Below are 22,181 nucleotides of genomic sequence, written 5' to 3'. Positions count from 1 at the left end.
GTTGACTCTGCACGCATATTCTATGATCACGGTAACGTTCGTAGCATTTACAATGGTGACACTTCGTACGACGATCGTCGATGCATCGTGTAGTAAAAAGAAGACCGGATAAAATAAGCCTGAAGCATCGTGACACTCAGTTCGCTTATGGTGATAACTTTGCCGACGCAATAGAATATACTTGATACTCCGATAGGAATATGGTTACGGGTCTATTGCTCGATAATTCTGGTAAACCCGAAATATATATATGGGATAGGTGTTTATATTGTACGTGTGTGATGAAATAAACGCTTTAGTAAGGCGGATGTTAGCAACAATACTCTCAGAAACGTCGAGGCTCAGTATTCCAATGGCGATAATAAATTTTAGCTGGATTTTTACTGTAGTTTGTGTTGCACATGGCCATAAGCAAAAATCGAAATTCGGTGGCGGCATAAGCATATGGCTCTGGACCTATATCTGCCAAACACGTGATAACCGCATGTAACCTTTATAACTATCAACGGGTTTTCAGGTAGTGTTGAATGTATTACGTTTTGTTTCGAAAAGAAACGTTGAACTTTTCCGAGTACGGGCCATTATAAGTACACGAGAAACAATGTTATCGAGTTAGAATCAGTTGGCTATGTTTGGACGACGACATCTAGTTATGCAAAACGTCGGAACGAAGAAAGATACAATACAATTAAACGATAGATATGTACAAATAACGATATAGGAAAAGTGTGATTATTTTCCATTGCTCATAACATAGCCGTTAGAAACAAAGACTTACTTCGTCGAAACCCAACATTTTTCGATATCTTCAACGGTATGCTCCAGTGGGATTGGGTAGTTGTGATAGGCAACATCGTAATACGAATCGAGTTACTATAGGAGGATGTTGACTTCGTTTCTGGCAGACTGCTCACTTTAAAGGATCGAAGACATATACTATCTTGAAAATCATCTACAGAGCCATCATTATCTCGCTTCATACCTGCTGTGACATTTTGCCTAATCATCTTAGGGGGTCACTTCACGGTGTCATCTAAAACGTTAGCAGCTAAAACTCCATAGGACTAATTACACACGTTAGCAGTAATGGGGGTCAGGGGTAATGCCGTGACCTAACGTAATTCATTCATAACGGTCGAACACGAAGGACATAACTAGAAACACATAATCAAAGCCCATAAATGATTAAAAAATAACTATGTCATAACGGGGATAAGGTAAGCTAGTCATACTTTGAAGTGAAGAACATTTTCCATTATCTTCAGTCAGAGAACGTGCAAGCATATCCAATGGACGTTGAAGCCGCTCAGTGGAAAGTCTCGTCGGTATAACACTAAAGTATGTCGCTGTTCAGTGCACGATAGAAATCTGTTGGAATGAACGACAGGTAACTTCGTCGACTACGATTTACCTAAGTGTAGGATGTCCGATGAGAGTAGGGGTACCCCAGAATAATGAAAAAAATCTGCCATGACAGGAACCGCTCGCCGAAACGCGTACCTGCTTTGCAAGCACTATGCGATTCAATTGTGTGTGTATATAAAATATATAAATTCCAGGTGTGGCGAGATGAGAAACATTCTATTCCTCGATGAGAATATTCTAGCATTTTCTCATCGCTGCCTGGCTTCGATTGTCTAACAAATCGAAAAGTAACCGTATATGCTATAAGTATACACATGTCTAATAACAAATTGCGCCATGCATTATAAAACCTAAATATCTTAACCTACGTAGCGATTGCCTCTGCAGCTCTGCAAAGACAAAGGGTCACCTCTGCCATCCGCAGTGACAAAGAGGTCACTTGTTCCATGGCATTTCTGCACTATACAAACACACTAAATCAAATGTTGCTTGTACGAAATCCACTGGTCTTCGTGACTGTGGTTTACCTACTGCTAAATCATGGGACGCCTATCCCGGCGTAGGCTGGGAAGGGCGCCTTCACCGGCCGCCCAAGGCAGCGCTGCTTAACGGCAGGTAATAGACATATCATCTACAACGTTTTTTGCTTAAAATCTATTTAACGTTTTGCTTATGAGGTTGGCTATTAACGCCTTCATCCGAATTATAGGCATACTCGTTAGGGATACATGACGAATCGTTACTATTTTGGCATCACACACCTATGAAAATAGCTGTATTTTACGTTTTCTAGTCATTCATCTATCAATTGGGATAATATTTATATATCATTTTAGAAAAATATATATATTATCTTATCTTTGCACTTGCGAACGCCGTAAAAGATGACTGCTTTTGAGGTGCGACGACTTGAGGGAAAAATTGGTTTCCGTTTTCATTAGAACTGCTGCGTGTTTGTACATCGATCAAGCGGCCTTTATGGCAGGCGACAAGAAGCCTTCTTGAAGGCTGTACCCGTAATAAATAGAATTGTTGGATAATGGATGGCAGCGACAAATTACTACATATCAGCCAACTATATATATATTTCGTTTTTTCTGAACGATCGAATAGCTGAGCTTATTAGCTGACGGTACGTATATTTCGAATGTCTGCTAGTCATGCTGATATATATTACTAATGAGCGTGAAGGGTTTCATGCCATGCCAGACACCTTGGCCACATCTGAATAGCAGCGTATTTCAATATCAGACGTTTTAATCAAATACTCATAGGGGGAGAAGAGGTAGTTATGTAGCTTTCGAAAAATTTCAATCAGAAGTCTGCACAATATCGCTGGATGTTGCTGGATCGGTTATAGCCGACAAGAGGACTGATCCTGACAGATGAACAGGCGCGTCGATAGGGTTCCTCACCCGACCTGCTTGGACGTGCCTTAGCATTCGTTGGATAACAAATTGTACTCAATGGCGTTGGCGACGAAATGCGGATATTGTCCGCCAAAGTACTAACGCAGACGTCATCTTGTCTGATGATATATTGTCGGCACATCAGCCTCTTAAGGTAAACTATTATGTGCTGGAAATAGCGTTTAGGTTGTATAAAACCTTTTTTGTTTGCGTGAATGATTTTTGTGGTCGATTGATTTCTTTAGCGGTGAGTGTTCATACAAATTAAATATGGGAGTTAAGACTAAAATTTTCAAGTTAAGGCGGGCATCTAAGTAAAAAACTTTATGTATAGATATACAGTGCACAACTTCGTTGATCTTTTAAAAAATATTCGTTCTGTAATCATGGTTGTCAAATACAATAGTGTTATGTTATGTTCGATTGAAGCTAAACATACGATATAAGCTGTTTTAGTGTATGGGCTTTGAATGAGCCTACGAGCTAATTTTAATTGTTAGCCTTAGGCTCAATGTTTAGAAGTAACTGCAAGATAGGGATAGTTCCCTGTAAACACTCTCGGTAGACAGGCTCTGTACGATTCTAGTGTCGGGTCACTTATTATATTGAGAAAATTTTACGGGCCTTAATTTCGTAGGGCTGCGTAAACAATTCATAGATTGAGTAGTATGTCAACTAACCTGTGTAGACAATTAATCACATCGTTTCACCGGTACACCATCGAGAACTTCTTCGAAGTTTTTCAAAAAAAATTATTACAAACAAGAGAAACTTTCATTTAATTTGAACTTTAATCCTTTGTCTACGAATATTTATCTGTCGTTAATTGTGCTAGCAAAAAGAATAATACGTGTCGCTCTTTATCGCTACAGGCATATGCTTTAGATTCAGGGTTATCATCAGCTTGTGTAGAGAGGATCTTAGTACGCGCTCGAGTGCGCTGATTGAACGGTTCGTTTAAGTTATAAATCCTAAATAGCCTTTGGTATTTTCCCCCTAGTCAATTGACGGCTTGATCAGCTGATCTAAGTTAACAAACGAAGATACGTCGGAAATATCTAAACAGGATATATAGTAGTCTGGCGCGTAAGAAAAAAAAAAACAGAAAATGGGTTAACGGCGTTCTTCACTATTGTACGCCTCTCCTTTACATAGCGAAGCGGCTAGCTAGGCTAAGACTATATTCACGGTGAATCGGTGATCGTCGAATCAAAACTGGATTTTATAGGAAAACTATGTATGTGTATAGGCTTTTCTTAGTAAGTCTGTTTCTTTCGAAGGACACATGCGTGGAAGAGCGAATTTTGCTGCATCAACGATGACAACGCCTCTGCGCCATGCAATGCGGCAACGATTTCCCGACGAGGGCAAACGAAGAGTACCGACGCTGCGTTAGGCCTTTATCGACCTAATCACAGTGTCCGTACCGGTGAAGATCGCACGAGCGTTTGAGGATAGCGCTACCTTCTGATGTTTTTTCACGACGAAATACTTATGTCCAATTGTTGTTTGTCGCTTGGGCAAAAAAAGTACGCTGCGATACAACTATATTGCTAGCAGTGGTATATGCCGTCTTAGTTAATTAGCTCGTTTGCTGATGAGCTAATTAGTCATCTATTCATACGAAAGGACCCTTTTTTTCTCTAGGGAAAATATCAGCATACAGGAGCTAGACAAACAGTACCCGTACTGAATTATACACACGTATCTGTGCTGGTGTAAACGAACAGGGAAAAGACTCGACCAAATACAAGTCCGTCATTGTACACTGTTTTTCTTCAACGGGTCCCCTATTTTCTTCCGAAAACTCTGCTAAATCGAGGCGCGTTGTCGAGGCAAACTGCACAAGTTAAGCCTATTCCTAAGCACAGCTGATTTCTCTGTATTTAATCATCCGCTGTCCTGAGTGATATAATGTGTTTCTGTGTGAAGATGGTATTATATTGTAGTGAGATACAAGATTTGTAATTAAGAAAAAGGCAGTAACGTTTTGCGCTATGTCGTACCGCGTCCAGTGAAATGCGAACGCCCAGTAGTTATGTTGCAGACAATTCGCTCGTCCCTTTTTATATCTCATATATGAAATGGAAACGTACAAAACGTGATGTCCTGCCCCCGCAAGCGTTGCCGTGACAGCTCGGCCACAAACAAAAATCGTTCTGCCCGTTTCATTCTATTGTCACGGCGATCTGCTTCGACGCCTCAAGCGCTTTCTAAAGTACTTCCATCCTCCTTCATAAAAAATGACGTTTTTCAAACAACGTTCACTGAATCCCGATAATGCTGACGTTGCTGCTATACAATAAAAAAGCGTTAACGTCTTTTCTTATTATACAATAGTCAATAGCTAACTAGCTATTGGGCCCCACTGGGCCACAGCGAAGTGATCACTATAATAGCCATTATTTTTAGTCCTATTATTGTAAAATGACTATGAAATTGCAGGTACATTCACTTATTGTAGGGGAGTATCTTTGCAGGTGGTTACGATAGGAGAACCAACGCAAAACGCGAACAGTTCTTCTAATGTACCTACCGTGCATAGGTGCATATCAGTAGATAGATGTACATCGAGGTACAAATAGATACATGGATAATAATGGCACTATACGATTGATAAGATCGCACCGTACCGGAAACGTCCGCTTGGCCGAGTTGGGCTTGAGTCGTCGCGTCTATTGACATTGGGTGTTTCGCTGTGGGCTGCATCGGGCTTTGCTGGTAGGTCGCAACAGGGACGGGTGGGGATTCAATGGAATGCTGATTGTCTGAATCGTTGTCTAAGGAGTTGAAATGATGGCGGGAGCAACGGAATAGCGACGGCATCGGTAGCAAATGAGTCGACTGACAGGCGCAACCAATATGCGTGTGCATCGAATGTTTTCGTTGGACAGGACACCTTAATGGACGGATTGTTCGACAGATTCCATTGCTCATGACGACAGCTAGGCCCGTCATTCAATAGATCGGTAAACTACTCGTTGGGATTATTATTCGAGAGTGAGTACTTTACGCTATCTGCTCATTTCGATAGTCGATTGATCGATGTCTCTGTGTGTAAGCTATGCCAATTGATTGTGTAAGCGGCTGTTGATAGGCCGTTGCCCCAGGAATGGCCGTTCCAGAGCTGTACTCGATAGTGCAGTAGCATCAAACGGTATCCCTGCTTCCTGCTCCGAGATTACACACCCGATGTGCATCGACCTTCACGAAATAGGAAAAGGGGGCTGGGCCAAACAACACAAGTGGCAGAAAATTGTGCGGTGACTGGATAAGCTAAAGAAGCTAATTGCCCACGAGAATGTGTTAAGGTGAACGACCTCGACAAAAAAAAACTGTCACGGTAGAGAACTTCGATGTTTCTGGAACCACCGATGACGAAAATTGGGAAAACGGGAGAGAACAAAGCGTACGCCCACTTGTTACTGGCATCCGTTGATCATTAGTCGACTTTTCAATGTCACTTTACTTTTGTTAGCTCGATAAAATTCAAGTAATAATAATAATAAATCTAAGAAAGCGAAGAGAAGTGCGTACCTTCTGACCACCCTTACACCTTGATATCATTGAGGTCCCTGAATTGTTCGGGGACGACCGCTGCGATATCGGTTTATACTGCAGACAAGAAATGGGACGAAATATTGTCTCGCTGTTTGTTAACTACCCGACGCAAATTTCCCCGAATTGTGCAGCAGTCAATGGGTTAAGTCTGTTGTAAATGTTTGTTGTTTGCGGCATAGGTAACTTGAATATAGACGTTTATATCATAGATGTAATGAAAGTCAAACACGTTACGTAGAAAAAGCCAAACATATCGTTATAATAAAAACAAGATGTGACGCCTTATGGCACAAGCACCTGACTGCGCTCTATAGTTAGTGCATGTTTTAGGCGTTGCATTCATAAAGTCTTAGTTGAGCAGTGCGCTAGCCGGCTGGCTCCTTTCAGCACGAAACGATTTCGTCTTCAGTGTCTCTAACTTAAGTTGCTATGTTTCGTAACTTAACGTACTTTTGTTTGTAAAAACAAACTTCTCGGCGCAATTGGAGTGGACAACACTCGCTTTGGCACGATGCTATGGATGCATTTTTAATTCACATAGAAGAAGTGCAATAAAATTCACGCTGGACAACGTCATTGAGTGTTAGCTCCGAATCGAATCGGAAACCAGGCGTGCTCGAATTTGTCACGTTTGTCTACTATGTTTCTACTATAGGGAACAAACGTTAGTTAAGTATCAGTTTAATTATTAAAAGAGCGTTGCTTCAACGGGCCGGTGGCCCCTGCCATCACAAAATGACAACTATCTATGCCCGCTTTTGAACCTAGACCATATCACAATGGGTTCCTGGGTTTAGTAGGCAACCATTGCAGCATCAGGAGAACAAGCCCAGTGCCATAGCCACAGCGGACACCCTCAAGGCTAACAGAAGAAGACGTGGCCAAATAGATTGCCTATTGCTATCGATGTCGCTGTGATCGGTCTAAGGCCGATGTCGAATATCGGAGTACCTGTCACTGTTTTTATCGCGCTTGTTGGCAATGCCGGAGCCTTACTGAAATGATTCGGCTGTTTATCAATGCGAGCAGATAGTTGGCTCTTGCCCCTAAGGCAAGAAGGCTGCTGATGAACATGCAATGTCACGACCAGGTCAATGGGTATCAATGATCAATCTTTGCTGTTTAAAGGTGGCATCACCGAACACAATCGAATGAAGCAGAACACATATGGGTGCGCTCGTTACCGATAGAAAATTCATCAACTTGTTCAATTTGCGCAATGTCATCATATCCACCGAAAGGATACTTCGAGATCGATTGGATTCGAGTACGGCAGGGGGAGTGGTTTCGTTGACAAACGGTGCCGCAAACAACCACGTTACCAATTCCTAGTCTGAAACGCCAGTCATTGGCATCATTTGATTAAAACAGACAACAGGGAGGACTAACCCATTAAATGTTTGTTTCTTTTCTCTCGTCGAAGAGGTATCGGTTCATTCCAGTACGTTACGTTCTACAATGTCATCGAAATCATCGGTAGTTTTATTGCTTTTGTTTACTATTCTAGTTAGTGCATACAATTGGCATGAAAGCAGCAGCGGATAACTTTTGAATAAATCCTGTTTTGACGTATAGTCGTACTGTGTTTTTGTTGTTCCTGCTTTGCGTTGGAGACGTGCGCCCACGTACCCATTTATCCCAGCTGTACGGGTTGTCTGCGATAGCTATATGTTACCGCATCAAGTTAGTGATCGATTATCTCAAGTCTTGCACGGCAAAATAAGGCCGGTGCTTTCTACTGAGAGTCGGCCGTTGACACACAAATGCTTAACACATCAGTAGAATCAGACATAAATCTCGACATAAACATTTTAAGTGTAGACATTCGCTCAACAAACACGTCAGATCGATCAGACGATCAATTAGGTGCTAGTATCGACTAATATGTAAAATCTCGGCAAAAAGGTGTCCGACAAGCTTTTACTACTATAGCTGTTGCTGAATATTCTGCTAAGGCCAGGTTCTTCAGCCCGCTCGCCACCCTATCGTCTTTTCTTAAGCTTTCGGAAATCACCCATCGTTTATAATAATAGTCCATTCTTCAACGCACACTGGTAGAAAGCCATCTGGATGACGACAGCATTTGCGCTAATCAGACGAGAGCGTTCCTTATCCAGCGTTGTTTCCCGTTAACGTTTTCAGTATCCTTTTGTAACGATGGCAACTGCCGCTGCTGCTAAGTTCGCTTTCAAAATAACGCCGAACCTCTATTATTTCACCTGAGGGAGTGGATACGGTAAGCGGCAAAGACCATAATGATACTGATAGTATTTAGAGGAGGGGGGCAAATGAACATTACTCATTGCGAATAAGGGAATTGATTTGACAAACTCACAATAGGTTTATTGCAGAGGTTTCAATAGTGCCCTAGTTTAGATGAACGCATTGGTGGGGCCGGCCTGATTCGTAGCTTCACAGTGGGTTTGATTGGGGTTGAAATTCGCTCGGAGTACGCGTTCTCAAATTTACTCAAATGGCATCTGTATAACCCTGCGTTGATCGCGTATCTATGGCAAAGGTATTAATGATTTCATTGAAATTGCTCATATTGGATAGTATCTGTCATGGAAATGTTATGATCTGGATGTCAATGTAACCTTAAAAGTAAATCTTTACGCGGATGCGTGCTAATTACACAGTGGCACCTATGAGCACCGGCTATATGTTTGGATAGGTGTTTCTCCGCGGATGCGGTTGTGGAGGGCGCCTGTAGAACAGTGACTGATAGCAAGTACATAGCAAATATGTCAATGTTCAGGTATGGCTGCTTCAGGGGTGCCCGTACGATCGAGAGACTGCGAACGACGCCATTTTTCGACACCATCATTAGCTACGAATTGTGACGGTGCTAACGATTTCTGAACAACAACAACAACAACGATAGTGTTGGGCCTATCATATAAACTGCTGTACGCGCCTGAAAATAGGCTCGGCGTGTAGGTGATTCTGTTTTGAGTCACTGGCCAGTTTCCACTCACGGCTAGAACAGCAGCAACTTATCGAACCTACAAACGGCTAAAGCAAAAAAAAAAATGCTGTATGTGTTTTTTTTTCTACTGTTCGTAAAATCAGACAGAAAAATGAGAATAGAGCTGGTAAAAGAGCAGCTGTTGCCAATCAATAAGTGAAATGAAAATACATAGATACTGAACGGGAACGTTACTGAACAATGTAGCATTTATCTATCACAGGTGCTACCACCAATTGTTTGACAAATGGTAAATTGTTCAGCCAAGAAGCTTATTCGTTCACATGGAAGTGTGAGGAACATTTGCTCAAAGACCGAGACAAGCAAAAGATCGCCATACATCCGGCTAAGCATTCACCGTCATCCGTCATATCCCCATAGATGCTGTACGTTTTTTTCGTGGACATAACGAACTCTAGAATTTTTGATTGGGATCCCAACACGAAAAATCGTTTAGATTAACAAATTACCTCCTGTAGTCTATAACTCAGTTTATCAAGCCGGTAGCCCAGCAGGAGATTTTGTGTTAGACTAACAACATTAATGCAAATATTTTTTTAATCGTTTCGATATTTGTGTTACACAAACAGCACCAACATCAACAACAACAACAACAACAACAACAACAACAACAATACACTATACGAACTAGACAAACAGGTTTGTCGTTTGTTGTTGTTGTTGTTGTTGTTCTTCGTGTTGGTGCCTTCTTTCGAGCTTTACATATTGGGTATCGCCGTATGAGTGCATCTGTGCCATATATCGTACCAACAGACTAAGGGTTGCCAATTTCCGCTGCCTCTGTCTCGTTGCTACTTCTCACATCAGAACAGTCCGGTGGGCGTTTCAAACTCCTTAACCTGATCAGTAAACCTGATCAATATCCATACAATATAACTTAACCGCCCAGATGCAGCATCTACCCATTTAAAGTTGTATCAACTAATAGTGAAACGGTACGATTTCATAAAGTAAAAATTATCTTCTCCTTTCTATAACATCGTCGCACTATTGCTAATCCGTAATATCGTAGGGAATCAGATACCTCAAACTTAAGTCCGTATGATAGGATAGAGAACCTACGCACAATGAATAGCATAAAGCACTTGTATGCGTTCGAGGCTACCTGTCTGCGCTGACTCTCGTTAGATGGCTTAATGGGCCACGGAAGGGAAAGGTAAAATCTCTGCTTGTCGTTTATTTTGTTTCGCCGGGTACGCATATCGTATCTCAAAGTAATTTTGCTTATGGTCGTCCTGCATAATGTTTGGCCTTATCTTGTATTTGTTTATACTAATGATCATAATATATAACGGTGCCGGGCTGATCCGCGTGTTTGAAACACGCGGGATGCGCGTCCACTGCCGAATGAAAAAGTAGACCCCCTAACTAATTAGAAAAATATCTACAGACTTACCAAATTGATTAGCGTCGAACTTGTGTTGCGTCAATGGTAAATGTGTTATTTTCTTTTGTAGAAGAGTTCGGCCATGAAGCGAGGCTCGATCTGTCCAAATGAAAAACATAAAGAAAACAGGCACTTCTAATTTCGTATACGCCTTGTGACACGTGCAGAATGGTATAATCCAATGCTGAGCTGAGTATTTTAACACTTTGTGGACCGCACAGCCTTTGACATTCGTGGCCTGCGAACGAACAATGAGGACACATTCGCGGCAGCGAATATTTTATCACTGTTCGCCGCCCAAAACAAGGCCATGCATCGAATTATTTAGGTGCATCCGGCCTGACTCATGCCCCAGTATCAGCTGAATAGGACAAAGCAGGGCTCGAGTGCACGTGGAATGACAATCAATATCGCGGTAGTATAGATCTGTTGGCATCGCGCGGAGCCACAAGAAGGGGGTCTAAATTTCTGATCTCTAACTGTTCGAATTGCTTTTTGATGTTCCCAGTTCATCGCTAGGTCCTATGGATCGTTTTCTTTGTTGGCTGTTTTGTTAACTCTATTTGCTAAAGGTAGAAAAACTAACGGAATATATAGCTTCCAATAAAGTTTACGTATTCGGTGAAAAGCGTCCGCTCAACTTGGAAATTCCGCAAAGCTTCTTCGTCGAGGTTTTGTTGATATTATAAATATTCTATTTTTAATAATACCTGGTGTATGGTATATGTCGATTATAGAACTGCAGATGCGGGTGTCGTTATTTTAGTGGCTGTTCTACAAACAAACCTATGCTCTCTGCTTGAAATTTAGATTGAAAAATGCGAAATGGACCGCTACGTATCCTGTTTGACCTAGTTAGAATCTACTGCATACGCAAGTTACTTTCGATAATTAGGTGGAAACGCTTTTTAGCGGGACACGTTTATCAATCTGCCGGTTAGCCGTTACACTTTGCTAGACAAATCCTGTTAAACGAGGTGCTATTGTATGTTTTGCTCCACATTGAGACGTGGCTTAAGGGGTTTACCTCCAAGATTAGTTAGCATAAAATGACTATGAGCTAGATCGTGCCAGCCGTAGTATCCTACGAGTTATGTCCGATAACAGTGCTGCAGAACGTAACACTCCAAATGCCAAATAGGTTTACAATTAAGTAATTTACAAATGCCTACTTAATTAAATTTTGTAATTTTAAGTCGTAGCAAATTTTACATAAAAAATAATTAAATTATTAAAAGAAATACAATTGTTATTTTAGGAATAAGCGGTTTGTTGAGATTTGTACCTCTACCAGTCAAATTGCAATAAGCTGCTTCTTCGGGAAGTGAATCCGTCAAAAAATCGACTACATGTAGAAAGTCATATTATTACGCCTAGTCCAGGCTAGTTTAAAGCACAAAAAATATATATATAATGATAAGGATAATAACTAAATCCCTCATTTCGAGCATGTTATATTCAACATTTCATAAGGCGCATTCCCCGTCAAACATCGTATACTAGGAATTGAAATATATACATCATTTTCATTTTTATATAAATAAAGAAAGCTAAACCTCTGCTAGTAACAGCAAGTAACAGCCTACAATCCCAGGTCCATCGATGCCGTTGGGCTAAACCGAATACGTCCATTTTACATTCGTTTCACACACACGTTGCCTACCGCTCATCGCGGTCTCCGATCTGTCAGCTATTTGCCATTGGCTTGCTTCTGCCTCTACCGATCGTTGGCACATTCTCTCGTTACTTGATAATCGTCCACAGGCATCTTCTTTGTAACCTAGCAATATCTAAACGCCACAGTCACAACGCATAAAAGCCATAGTTTACCGTCCATTTACAGTTCTTAGCGTTCAATCAAACCTTACTCATCATTGCCCAATATAAGCAATGTAGAACAACTTGGTGAAGCGTCGAATCTCGGCCGTCCACTTCTGAAAACGTCACATCACAATACGCAACTGCGAGCAGGGCGATATACGATCGGCCCCGGGTTTGTTTATTTTCCAGCCGCTTCATCGGCACGAAGCATCATTCATGAAAATTAGTGAGCCTGCTTATATATAGGCGCTTGAACATGTCATTTATCTGGGCTCGTAGGCGCTGGAGATGTCCACTGGTTGGTGTTCGGTCTTAGGAAACTTTATCTAGAGTGGAACGAATGACCGGTACCAGAGACTAACTTTTGCCTTTGCTTCTGCTATTATTAGTATTGACGCTGACTAATTTCATAGTTTCGAACTAAATATATCTTTAGCCATCTTTTATTCGGATCTCTGTTTCTGTCTTTCCAAGTTGAATAAAAACGACGCATCGTACAAATCGTGAAGGTGTCACCATTCATTCTCCTGATGACGCCCAGATGACGATAGTGAACAAAGTCTTCTCAGCGCCCTGACACCGGTCACGCACAGGACGGATTCGGTGCGCGAAGGGTAATGTCTTTGTTTAGATGCACTAATATTACGACGAGAACTACTGTATATATGCACTGGGGTATGGGCTTTGGTAATTACCCCGTTTCTCCGTTCCTCTCTCTTGACGATACAGAGGAGATTATATGTTGAACGCTGCTGTGTTACGTTAACGGCGGCGATTGGGAGCAGTGTTTTCACCCAGGGTCGGGCTGTCCACCCCTACCATCTTTCCGCATTCGACCTCAATGCATGTTCTTAGCAATAACAGTGGCAATTGTCTGTTAAGCTAAGAGCAGCGGCGATGTTGCCATCATCTCATCGATTTGCGAGCCAGAAGCGTCTTAGCCAGTCGGATGAAAAGATTCATTCTGTTGGTTCTCGCGACAGCTGCCGCCATAACCACTAGGTCAGAATCGAAATCAGCTCAGCTCGGCTGAGCTGTCTTCAGACAAAAGTCTGTGTTTGTCTCTCGCCCCGATCGAATGATGACGACGCAAGAGGCACGGACAATAGCAAGAGTCGCCAGAAGCGCGTGTAGTTACTACGATAGCGACAACGCCTTTAACCTACAGCAAATATGCCTTATAGTAGGAAGAGGTCCCTTAGACTGGAGATTGGTCTTATCCATACCACCTACTTCCAAATAACTGGGTTTCGTCGACGCCCTCCGGTGCTCAAATGGCCCGCCAGCTTCGTCTAGCTCCTAGCAAAGGCGCGGGTCTTGGCTTAACGGCTATGCGCTCGTAGCGGAGCTTATGGTAAAAACTTTCTTACTAGTCTTTGCCTTTTATTCGGCCTTAGTTCCTTGCAGGCAGCGTTGTTGTGCTCTGTCAGTGCGCGAGTGCAGCTTTTGTATCGTCATTGGGTCCTGGACGCAAAGCATTTCAAGGTGGACGGCGGAGGAAGAAGCGAACAAGCAGCAATGAGCCATCAGGAAAGGAATGGAAAAAAAAAAGTCCAGAAAGCATCGTCATGAGCATGCGTGTACTTCTATCGTCGACTGAGTACTTCGTGCTCTGTCAGCGGTCGGTGCAGCAGCTGTTGTTATACTGTGATGGCCGTTTATAACTGAGTATCTAACAAAGGGCAAAACATGTACATTTTGACATATTGAGGTAGTACTAGAGAGCCGTAGATAGAACGGGCCGAAAGGTGGTGAATGGTAGTGAATCGGTTTTGGCCTTAACACACACCGGGTTATGCTATTGGTTAGAAGAAAAAGAAACGAATTAAAATGCTAACACCATGAGCTGATTTATTATACGAACTTCATATATCGACGCAGCTGTATCAAGACACGTATGTATACAGTAGAGCGGTAATACAAAAAGGAGATGCAGTACAATGATGGCCTTGAATGAAACCGTCGCGACTGCCAAGGTAGGTCTACAAATAGGCTATAAACAAATAATTATTCTGCAGATACAGACCAAAGGAGCCTTTTTACCGGGATTTTGGGAAGTGTAAAGTGCAGAAACAGCACAAGCCTTCACTAGACGAAACACACATCAGGTTTCCATATATTGCCAAGCCGCTTGTTCGATTCTATAATGTCCTATATACGTAATATCGGGATCATAGCATTAAAGGCAAGCCAACGAATAATCTGGGTCCTACTTACATGACCTTCTGTGTAATTTTTACAGAAAAGACCTGAGGCATGTCTTATTATTGATTCATAGTACCCCCCCCCCCCCCAACAGGAAAAGCATCACATCTGTTCGTTGACTATATTCGAATTAAGCAAGACCTTATACTATTTTCTAGCTCGATAATGCCTTTTTTTAATTCCATACCGACGTAGCCTTTTCGTGCTGCCTGGTTCCAGTTCCAATCAAAGAAGCTCCTACACTCACAACATAAACAAAACATAAGAAAAATCATCATATAAATACGACCATTTCCGTTCTCTGCTGCTGTTTTTTTTTATTATAGTAGAAAAGACACTACTACCTATAATGGGTACTTGTTGATTTAGGGTGTGGGACATAGTTGCACAAATCGTCGGTGCTCCAGTTACCCTGCTGTCACCCATCAATTCCGAAAAGGCTCAACATTGGTAAAAGATCAGGGCCTACAAAAGGCTCAGAGTTTACTCCTGGCCGGCTTTCTGCAAGCTGTACTTCGTCAAAAGTTTACTTCACATAATTCATGATTATTTATTTATTTGTTTGCTTATCGACCTGTAATAACATAGTTATTGTTGTTATCGCGATCTTGCAGCCAATCCATATACTCGTTGCATTGTCCTACGAAAGTACGCAAAAGCACGGTAGTATTTTCTGTGAGTTGCGTGAGAAACCGTTCGGGCCCGTTGAGCAATATGTTGTTACTTTTACTTCGGCCCGATGAGCCCATCCTCCATAACATTGTTACTGGGTATAGGGCATGATTATGCTCTTTTAACGAATGATCGACGAGCGTCTTTCTTTTAGTTTGCTAAAGGGACTTTATCTTAAATAGCGACCCCGTCACATACGGGATACTTATTTGTATTTGCTTGGTCTATTCGATAACGGCATGTTCATTCATAATTACAGCCGGTTTTAAACCTATGATTTTTTTACCGTTTAACTATTTGGGCGACATAAACAGGCTAAGGTAAGCGATCGTTGAGCCTTATTGATGAGATTCGGTCATTTTTCTAGTCTGCTTACTCTGTTACCCACTCATGGCTAGCATGTCACAGTCAGCCAGAAACTGTTTAAAATACCATAATATATAATCATTTATAGGCTTCTTTTCATCTAAATATTATTGATGAAATGTGAAGTAGCACTCTAACTTTCGATAGACATAGAGCGGTTTGTTTAGACTGTACTCACCCATTTGACAAACTAGTTTCGTAACTTTGCTATTTATTTTATTAATTTTAGCATTTTTAATCGCTAAGAAAGAATCGATAAGATTGTTCTTATCTTCATGCAGGACCTTCAATTTTCTCAGAGCAAATATCATAAGAAATTGACCTATTTGTATTTTATTACAAAATGCTTCTTTTTTAGTTCAGCCGGATGAATTTGCATATATTTTACGGTTACCTTAATTCGGTAACATCTGTCCTTCCTTAGGTACCAAATGACGGCAGACTACTTCCATTTCTATGGCAACTACCTCATCATAGACTGAACGCTCGTTGAGCGTGTATAACTGCTGTGGATAGCACAAAAATTTGTCGTTATTGTGCTTCCAGGCTTGTGCATGCTTAGAGATGGCTAATTAATTACAGTCTCTTTGTTACCACACGTATATCCATATCAATAGCTAGTTTGGGCAACAACGATTTAGCCCGGGTTTGCTAACACAAGCCTTGCCATTGACAGTATGTACGATTAAACCAAGGAGGCCAGGTATACCTTGTGTGCATAGATGGGGACACAGGGAGTTACACCCGTGTACACCCCTTTCGAACAGATCATTTTCACAAAGACGGTCGCGAAGAGCTCGCGGCCATCTTTCCGTAATCGTAGTTTGCACCACGGTGCGATGTCATAAGATGGCTGGAAATTTGTGTAACTTCGAAGCTTACTGCTATTGCTGTTTCCACTTTTGAACAGTCGTATGCGAACCTGCTTGGCAAAATCAAGTCAAAATTTGTCATATATTGTACACAGTTGTAACAAAACCCTGATATCACATCGAGTAACCGACCAATCCATTGACTTCAGACGCAATCACCAGCCGGACTCATCAGTTGAACGCGGCCATATGGCAACGAGAGGGGGTTGTATTGATGATGACCACAAAGCAGTGAAATAAGCAGCACGCCTCAACAAGCGACGATGGAAAGGGGCCTCACGCTGCCACCGCTGCAAATTCGAAACTGACGATGTGTATCAAGCATGCACCTGTAGCTGTTGCTCCCCTGAAAGATCCGCACGACCCTCTACTTCACATAGCCGCTCACTACTTGAGTGTATTGGGCGATTTTCGATCCATTCAACTCCGCGAGTGACTGGAGAGAACTCGGGTGAAGTAAAGTGACTGATCCCTTTGGCGATCAAACGGGCCCCCAATAGCAATTCCAACAAGAACGAAATGGTCCATCTTTTTTGCTATTTCCCTGTCTAAATCAGCCAATTATAGCAACTTTTCGAGTGGCCATTTTCGCGCCGCAGTCAAGAAGGTAAATCAACCCAAGTCATGGCGAATCAATGCGATTCTCCTTAAGGCACCCTACGCTTTTGGCACTGTCGATACCATAGGCCGTTGGAGTGGTGGAAATTATATCACTGCTATGACTTCGACGGTCATCGCCACCATTGGTACATTCGAAGCCTTCAGTACGGCGAGAGATAACGACATGCATATCGAGCCGCTCTGCTTTCGTCTGATATTGTGTTTTTTTTTTTTTTGTATTTAATGCTCCTTGCACCTGATTGCTGTTGTTTAATGACTAGCGCTATTATCGCTGCTATGCGACGTCTTTTTCTACGTTTGTTGTTCGTTTCCTGAGTATTTCTTGATGTCTGTTGCTGTCTTGCCTGATTTTATACCTTATTCTCTTTTTTTTACGTTGTCCATCTCCCTGTGTCCGTCCATTCATCACTGTATCCACCCCTCATTCAATTGTGCCTCTTCTTTTCCTTTGCCAAAAGGAAACTGCTAAGAATCTCCGTCATTGCCGTCGGTGCTCACGCAGGTGGATAGCGTTGTGGAGTGCTGTTTTCTAGTCTGGGTTCGGCTTGTATGGCCGCTGATCCCGATCTATAGCGTAACGCAGACACGTAGATATAAGGAGAGATCGACAGCTAGCCATCGTCCTGCCAGGTAATGACGACGCGAAGGAGATGATCGTGCAGGACTATCTACCAGAATCGCATTGCAAACCGATACACAACAACGAATAGTCGTGACTAATATCTGTAGTGTGGTGGCAGTAACATATGAGAAGAAAAACGGTAATGGCCTCCTATATATATATATATATATATATATATATATTATAAGTAACCTTCAAAATTTCGAAGAGAAGGTTTTCAAATTTGACAAGAGGCTTTTGATACATTCTGTATATGCGTTTCGTGTACAGGCAAACTTGGCGCGATGTCATGGTGAGTATCGTTACTCTCTTTCTGAGATGCTGATGGCTTTTTTAACGGAAAATTTTTCCACTTCACCCTCGCTTTATTGTACTACTAATAAACTAATATTTGCTCGATTATAAATACTCGGCTTTATTTCGTGACTTACATATAAATTTATTTATTTCACTGTTCCACTGGGTAACGGAGTAATATGCTCTTTTCTGACGTCGGTTCGTATATTTATAAATATTTGCATATTATATCGCATTTTTCTCTTCTGTACATGACCCACTAACGCGTGGGTCGCCAGGTTAGGGGCTGGGTTATACGTTTGAAAAGATTTTCATAGACGTATATTTATTTAGCTAGTTATTTCTACTTTTCTTCACAGTCTATGAACTCGGTTTATTGTTAATTGAAGCCGTAGTCCTGCTAGACCACATGTATCCCATGTGCCTATATAGGGTTTTTGCCACAAAGTTAATCAACCCCAATGAAACAGTTTTACGTCGATACTGTATACTGACTTAAAAACAAAGAGTCGATATTTGCAATCAACGCCATCATCAACATTCAACAATGCTGTGGTATAGTAGCGTCCAGAAACAATCCACATAGTTAATATTGAATTATTAGTTCATCCATTGTCTTTTGTTATACGAATCACTTAAAGACTATAGCCATGTCAAGTTGGGTACATTTTCGCTTCTTCGTCTTCGTCTCTCCGTAATTCTCTAGTAAACGTATTTGCCGCCGCGGACATAAAATGCCCGCCTGTTTTTACATCAATCGAAGACTTAGCAGTGGCGTTCTTTGTCAGCGCATTCGCGTAGAGACGGCGCGATCCGTTCTGTTAATCTTTTTTTCCGCTTTCAAGCAAGCTGCACCGTGGCTACTTTCTAGTAGGGGGTACAGATAATTTTTATCATTATCGTCATGGTGGTCAGCAATTTTTCTTGTATATATATGTGCGGCAAATACACAGTGCCTGTTTCCTTTTCCACGATCTTCATGTAGGTCGATCTGTGGGTCCCGAAGAAGTCGCAGTACGGCCGCCCAGGTTTCGAGAAAACAACAAAAAAAATAACAGAATAAGAAAAGCCACTCCTTAGAAAAACATCCGCGTTTTCCCAGGCGGATGTTTTTCTAAGGAGCGCTCATCGCGTATGTAATGGTGGCGAGATTACTGGTTGGCTACGGGAACTACGATGACCGGATTTCCAGTGGGCCTTATTCGATTCTCTAAATATAATGCACGGCTGCTTTTTTTCTGGTAACCGGGAGAGCCGTCTTGTTCTGCTGGTACCGCGGACGACAGTTACACGATCGCCTCGAGAAGTCCTCCCGAAAAGGGATGGTGTGTCGTGGGTCGTGGAGGAGCTTCCTTGTTATTATAGACCACATCAGGATGTCGTTGTTCACGTTTTTCGAACACACTAAACGAATCCGAATAGTCATTATTTGGGAAGTTCCCTTCCCTGTAAGTTGTCTCGTGAAAATCGGTCTTCTGGAAACCGCCTTCGACAGGCCGCGAGATGAGGGAAGTCTCTATCCACATCTTGTCATGGTAAACTTCTGAGGTAAGCAGAGCAGATGAATCAAAGCTCGTCTCAAGATAGCTTTGCTGATCTTCGGAAAGAACCGAGTTGTTGACGGCCTGCACAAACGAGTAGCGTTCACTGCCATAGCGTTTCTCTTCAAAGGACGACGAATACTCAGTGCTGTCCGAACTGCCAAAGTCCTTTGTTCGGCGGGTCTCGAAAGGAGAAGATACTCCGACCTCGCAGGTCCTTCGCCAACCCGTATAGGGTGGGTTCATTGTTGTTGTGGATGCGCATGTCGTCGCCGGAATTCGTCTGGACGAATTGTGCCGCGTTGTGGTTTGTTGCTGTGCTCGATGTTGCTGCGCAGTCTGATCGTGATGTAAGTCGGAGATAGTAGAGTGTTGAGAGTTGATCCAGTTCTGAGTTTTTTCCATACTCTCATGTTCGGCTTCGGAGTTTGGCGTCGGCGGACTGCTCCTACGAATCGAGCTGAAGCTCCTCCAGGACGGCGTTGTCGTTCTAAAGATGGATATATCTCGTTTCGGGGCTCCGCTTGCACTCGTCGTCGAGTGGACGCTACGGAACGACTCATAATCAGGTCGATTACGGATGAATCGCTCACTAGACATGGCAGGTGTGCCACGACCAGACAAAATCGACGCCCGGCTTGACGGCCGGCTCGACTTCGTGTACCAATCGGGCAGGTTGAGGTTTTTAAGAGATTTTTCAACTCGTAGCTCATACTCGGATTTAGCTGCTGTCAAGCGATTGCACGGAATAGGGACGTCATCTTCATCATCGGTTGTGCCGCTAGCGCCTCCATCCTCCGATGAACCACCGGCACCCACTGAGCTGCCCGACTTTTTGGCAAGATGGGTCGTTGACACGGAACGTTCGCTGAGTTCAGGAAACACCGGCTCAACGGACACCTTTGCTGAAACCGGCAGTATCCAGTTGTCGTCTTCGTCGAATTCCAGGAAACCGAGACTCTTACTGCGTCGACGCATATCCGGTGGCTGGGCAAGCAATGGATGATTTTTGTATCGGCGATATGTGTCCGTGGATTTAATCGAGTTGACGATACGATCGAATTCCGATATCTTGCAGCTGCTGGTATTAATACTATTAGCTCCTACTGCTGCCCCCAAAGGCGTTGTTGTCTGAGTATAATTAGCTTGAGTCTGGCCGATCACAGACGGTTCTCGGTTTTCCTTATTGCCGCCATTGCTAAAATCTCTGACAGGTGTAGGCGGTGGAGGAGATGAGGGCTTTTTTGGTGGAAGTGGTGGCTTTTTGTGGGTGAAGTAGGAACTGAACGATTTGCTAGCTGATACTGAACCGGGATTGTCTAGCTCGGTGACAGTGGCACTATTACGTTGTGGAACGAATAGCGAACTGTCGAATGTCTGGTTCAAGTTGCCGCGCGATTTGGATAGATGCTGACTCACCCTAATATTGGCGTTCTCCTCGAGCGCCGTTAGGTCGGGTGTAGATTTTGCGAGGTTCTTCGTTGCCTCCTGCGTGGAGCGGGTAAATTTTTCGAGTTTTTCGTCGACCAGATTTGTGATGTTCATGTTAGGGTCTGGGCCATTTCGCGCAGACTGGGGACAAGCCACCTGTTCGAAGAAGGCTTGTCTAGATGCGATCAGTCGGCCGCGGGCCCGACTAACTGAACGATCGTAGTAATCCATCGCGATTTGTAGGTGCGTGTGATTTTTCCCTCCTATTTTTTTTGTTGTCGTTGATGTTGAATTGTTTCCTATGACTGCAAATGGCCGTTTGCTGATCGTTGGCTCGGAGCAGTCATGCAACTGGTACAGGACACCTATTCAGCCGGTGGTACTCAGGAAGTGGCAATCTTCATGATATCTGCCGTGGCAGATCCAAGAGAAAGCAGGATTCCACCTGAAACCCCACAATGCAAAGCAGGTTAGCAACAGTTCAGCAATAAAAGGTTGGCCTAAATTATTCAGTCAAGCATCTGAAGTAGCGTAGATTCGCAGCCTTCGAAACTGGTCGGGTGGAACGGACAGTAATTAATGCGAAGTCTGCGTACGGTTCTGCGAAATTATTCTTTTTGCGTATATTTCTAAATACGTCTGAAGTGTTGTGGGTTATTCGGGCAGTGTGATTACTTTGCTATTTATACGTATTGTCATGATCGAGTGTTTATCAACGTCAGCTTCATCATAAGACGCTTATTAGGATACACATACAATGTGCTACCTTTTAGGTTGCACCGCCAATCTCTATTTCCGTAGAACAAAGACGACCTGTAACACCTTCCTAACTAATCTATTTGTTTTGGCCAGTGGTCGTCTGTGGCCTGGCACATTTTACACGATGTATGCTACGTCGATGCTTCAAGTAACAATAGATGACCGAAGACTTCATTGTCCTCAGCTGCGAACGCAGCTGCATAAGCGGCCATAACGACAAAAGTCGCGCCACGACAACGTCAATGACCGTTGTTGGTAACTGT

At 42.8% G+C, this 22,181-nt stretch overlaps 1 protein-coding gene across 5 annotated transcripts in view; it reads right to left on the bottom strand.

Moving 5' to 3' along the window:
- Window positions 1-14,357: 14,357 nt before the first annotated feature.
- The window catches only part of LOC111265317 (uncharacterized), a 41,330-nt gene continuing 33,506 nt past the window's right edge, over window positions 14,358-22,181 (bottom strand). For all 5 annotated transcript variants that reach the window (XM_022841883.2, XM_022841882.2, XM_022841886.2 and 2 more), the window contains one exon: window positions 14,358-21,604. In XM_022841883.2, the coding sequence (XP_022697618.1) occupies window positions 19,474-21,390 (1,917 nt within the window). In that variant the 5' untranslated portion in view covers window positions 21,391-21,604 and the 3' untranslated portion in view covers window positions 14,358-19,473. The remainder of the gene's footprint in view (window positions 21,605-22,181) is intronic.

The sequence above is a fragment of the Varroa jacobsoni genome, unplaced genomic scaffold (assembly GCF_002532875.2).
Source record: "Varroa jacobsoni isolate VJ856 unplaced genomic scaffold, vjacob_1.0 scaffold_954, whole genome shotgun sequence".
Classification (NCBI taxonomy): domain Eukaryota; kingdom Metazoa; phylum Arthropoda; class Arachnida; order Mesostigmata; family Varroidae; genus Varroa; species Varroa jacobsoni.
The sequence above is the reverse complement of the archived record's forward strand: the minus strand, read 5'-3'. Positions and strand labels throughout refer to the sequence as shown.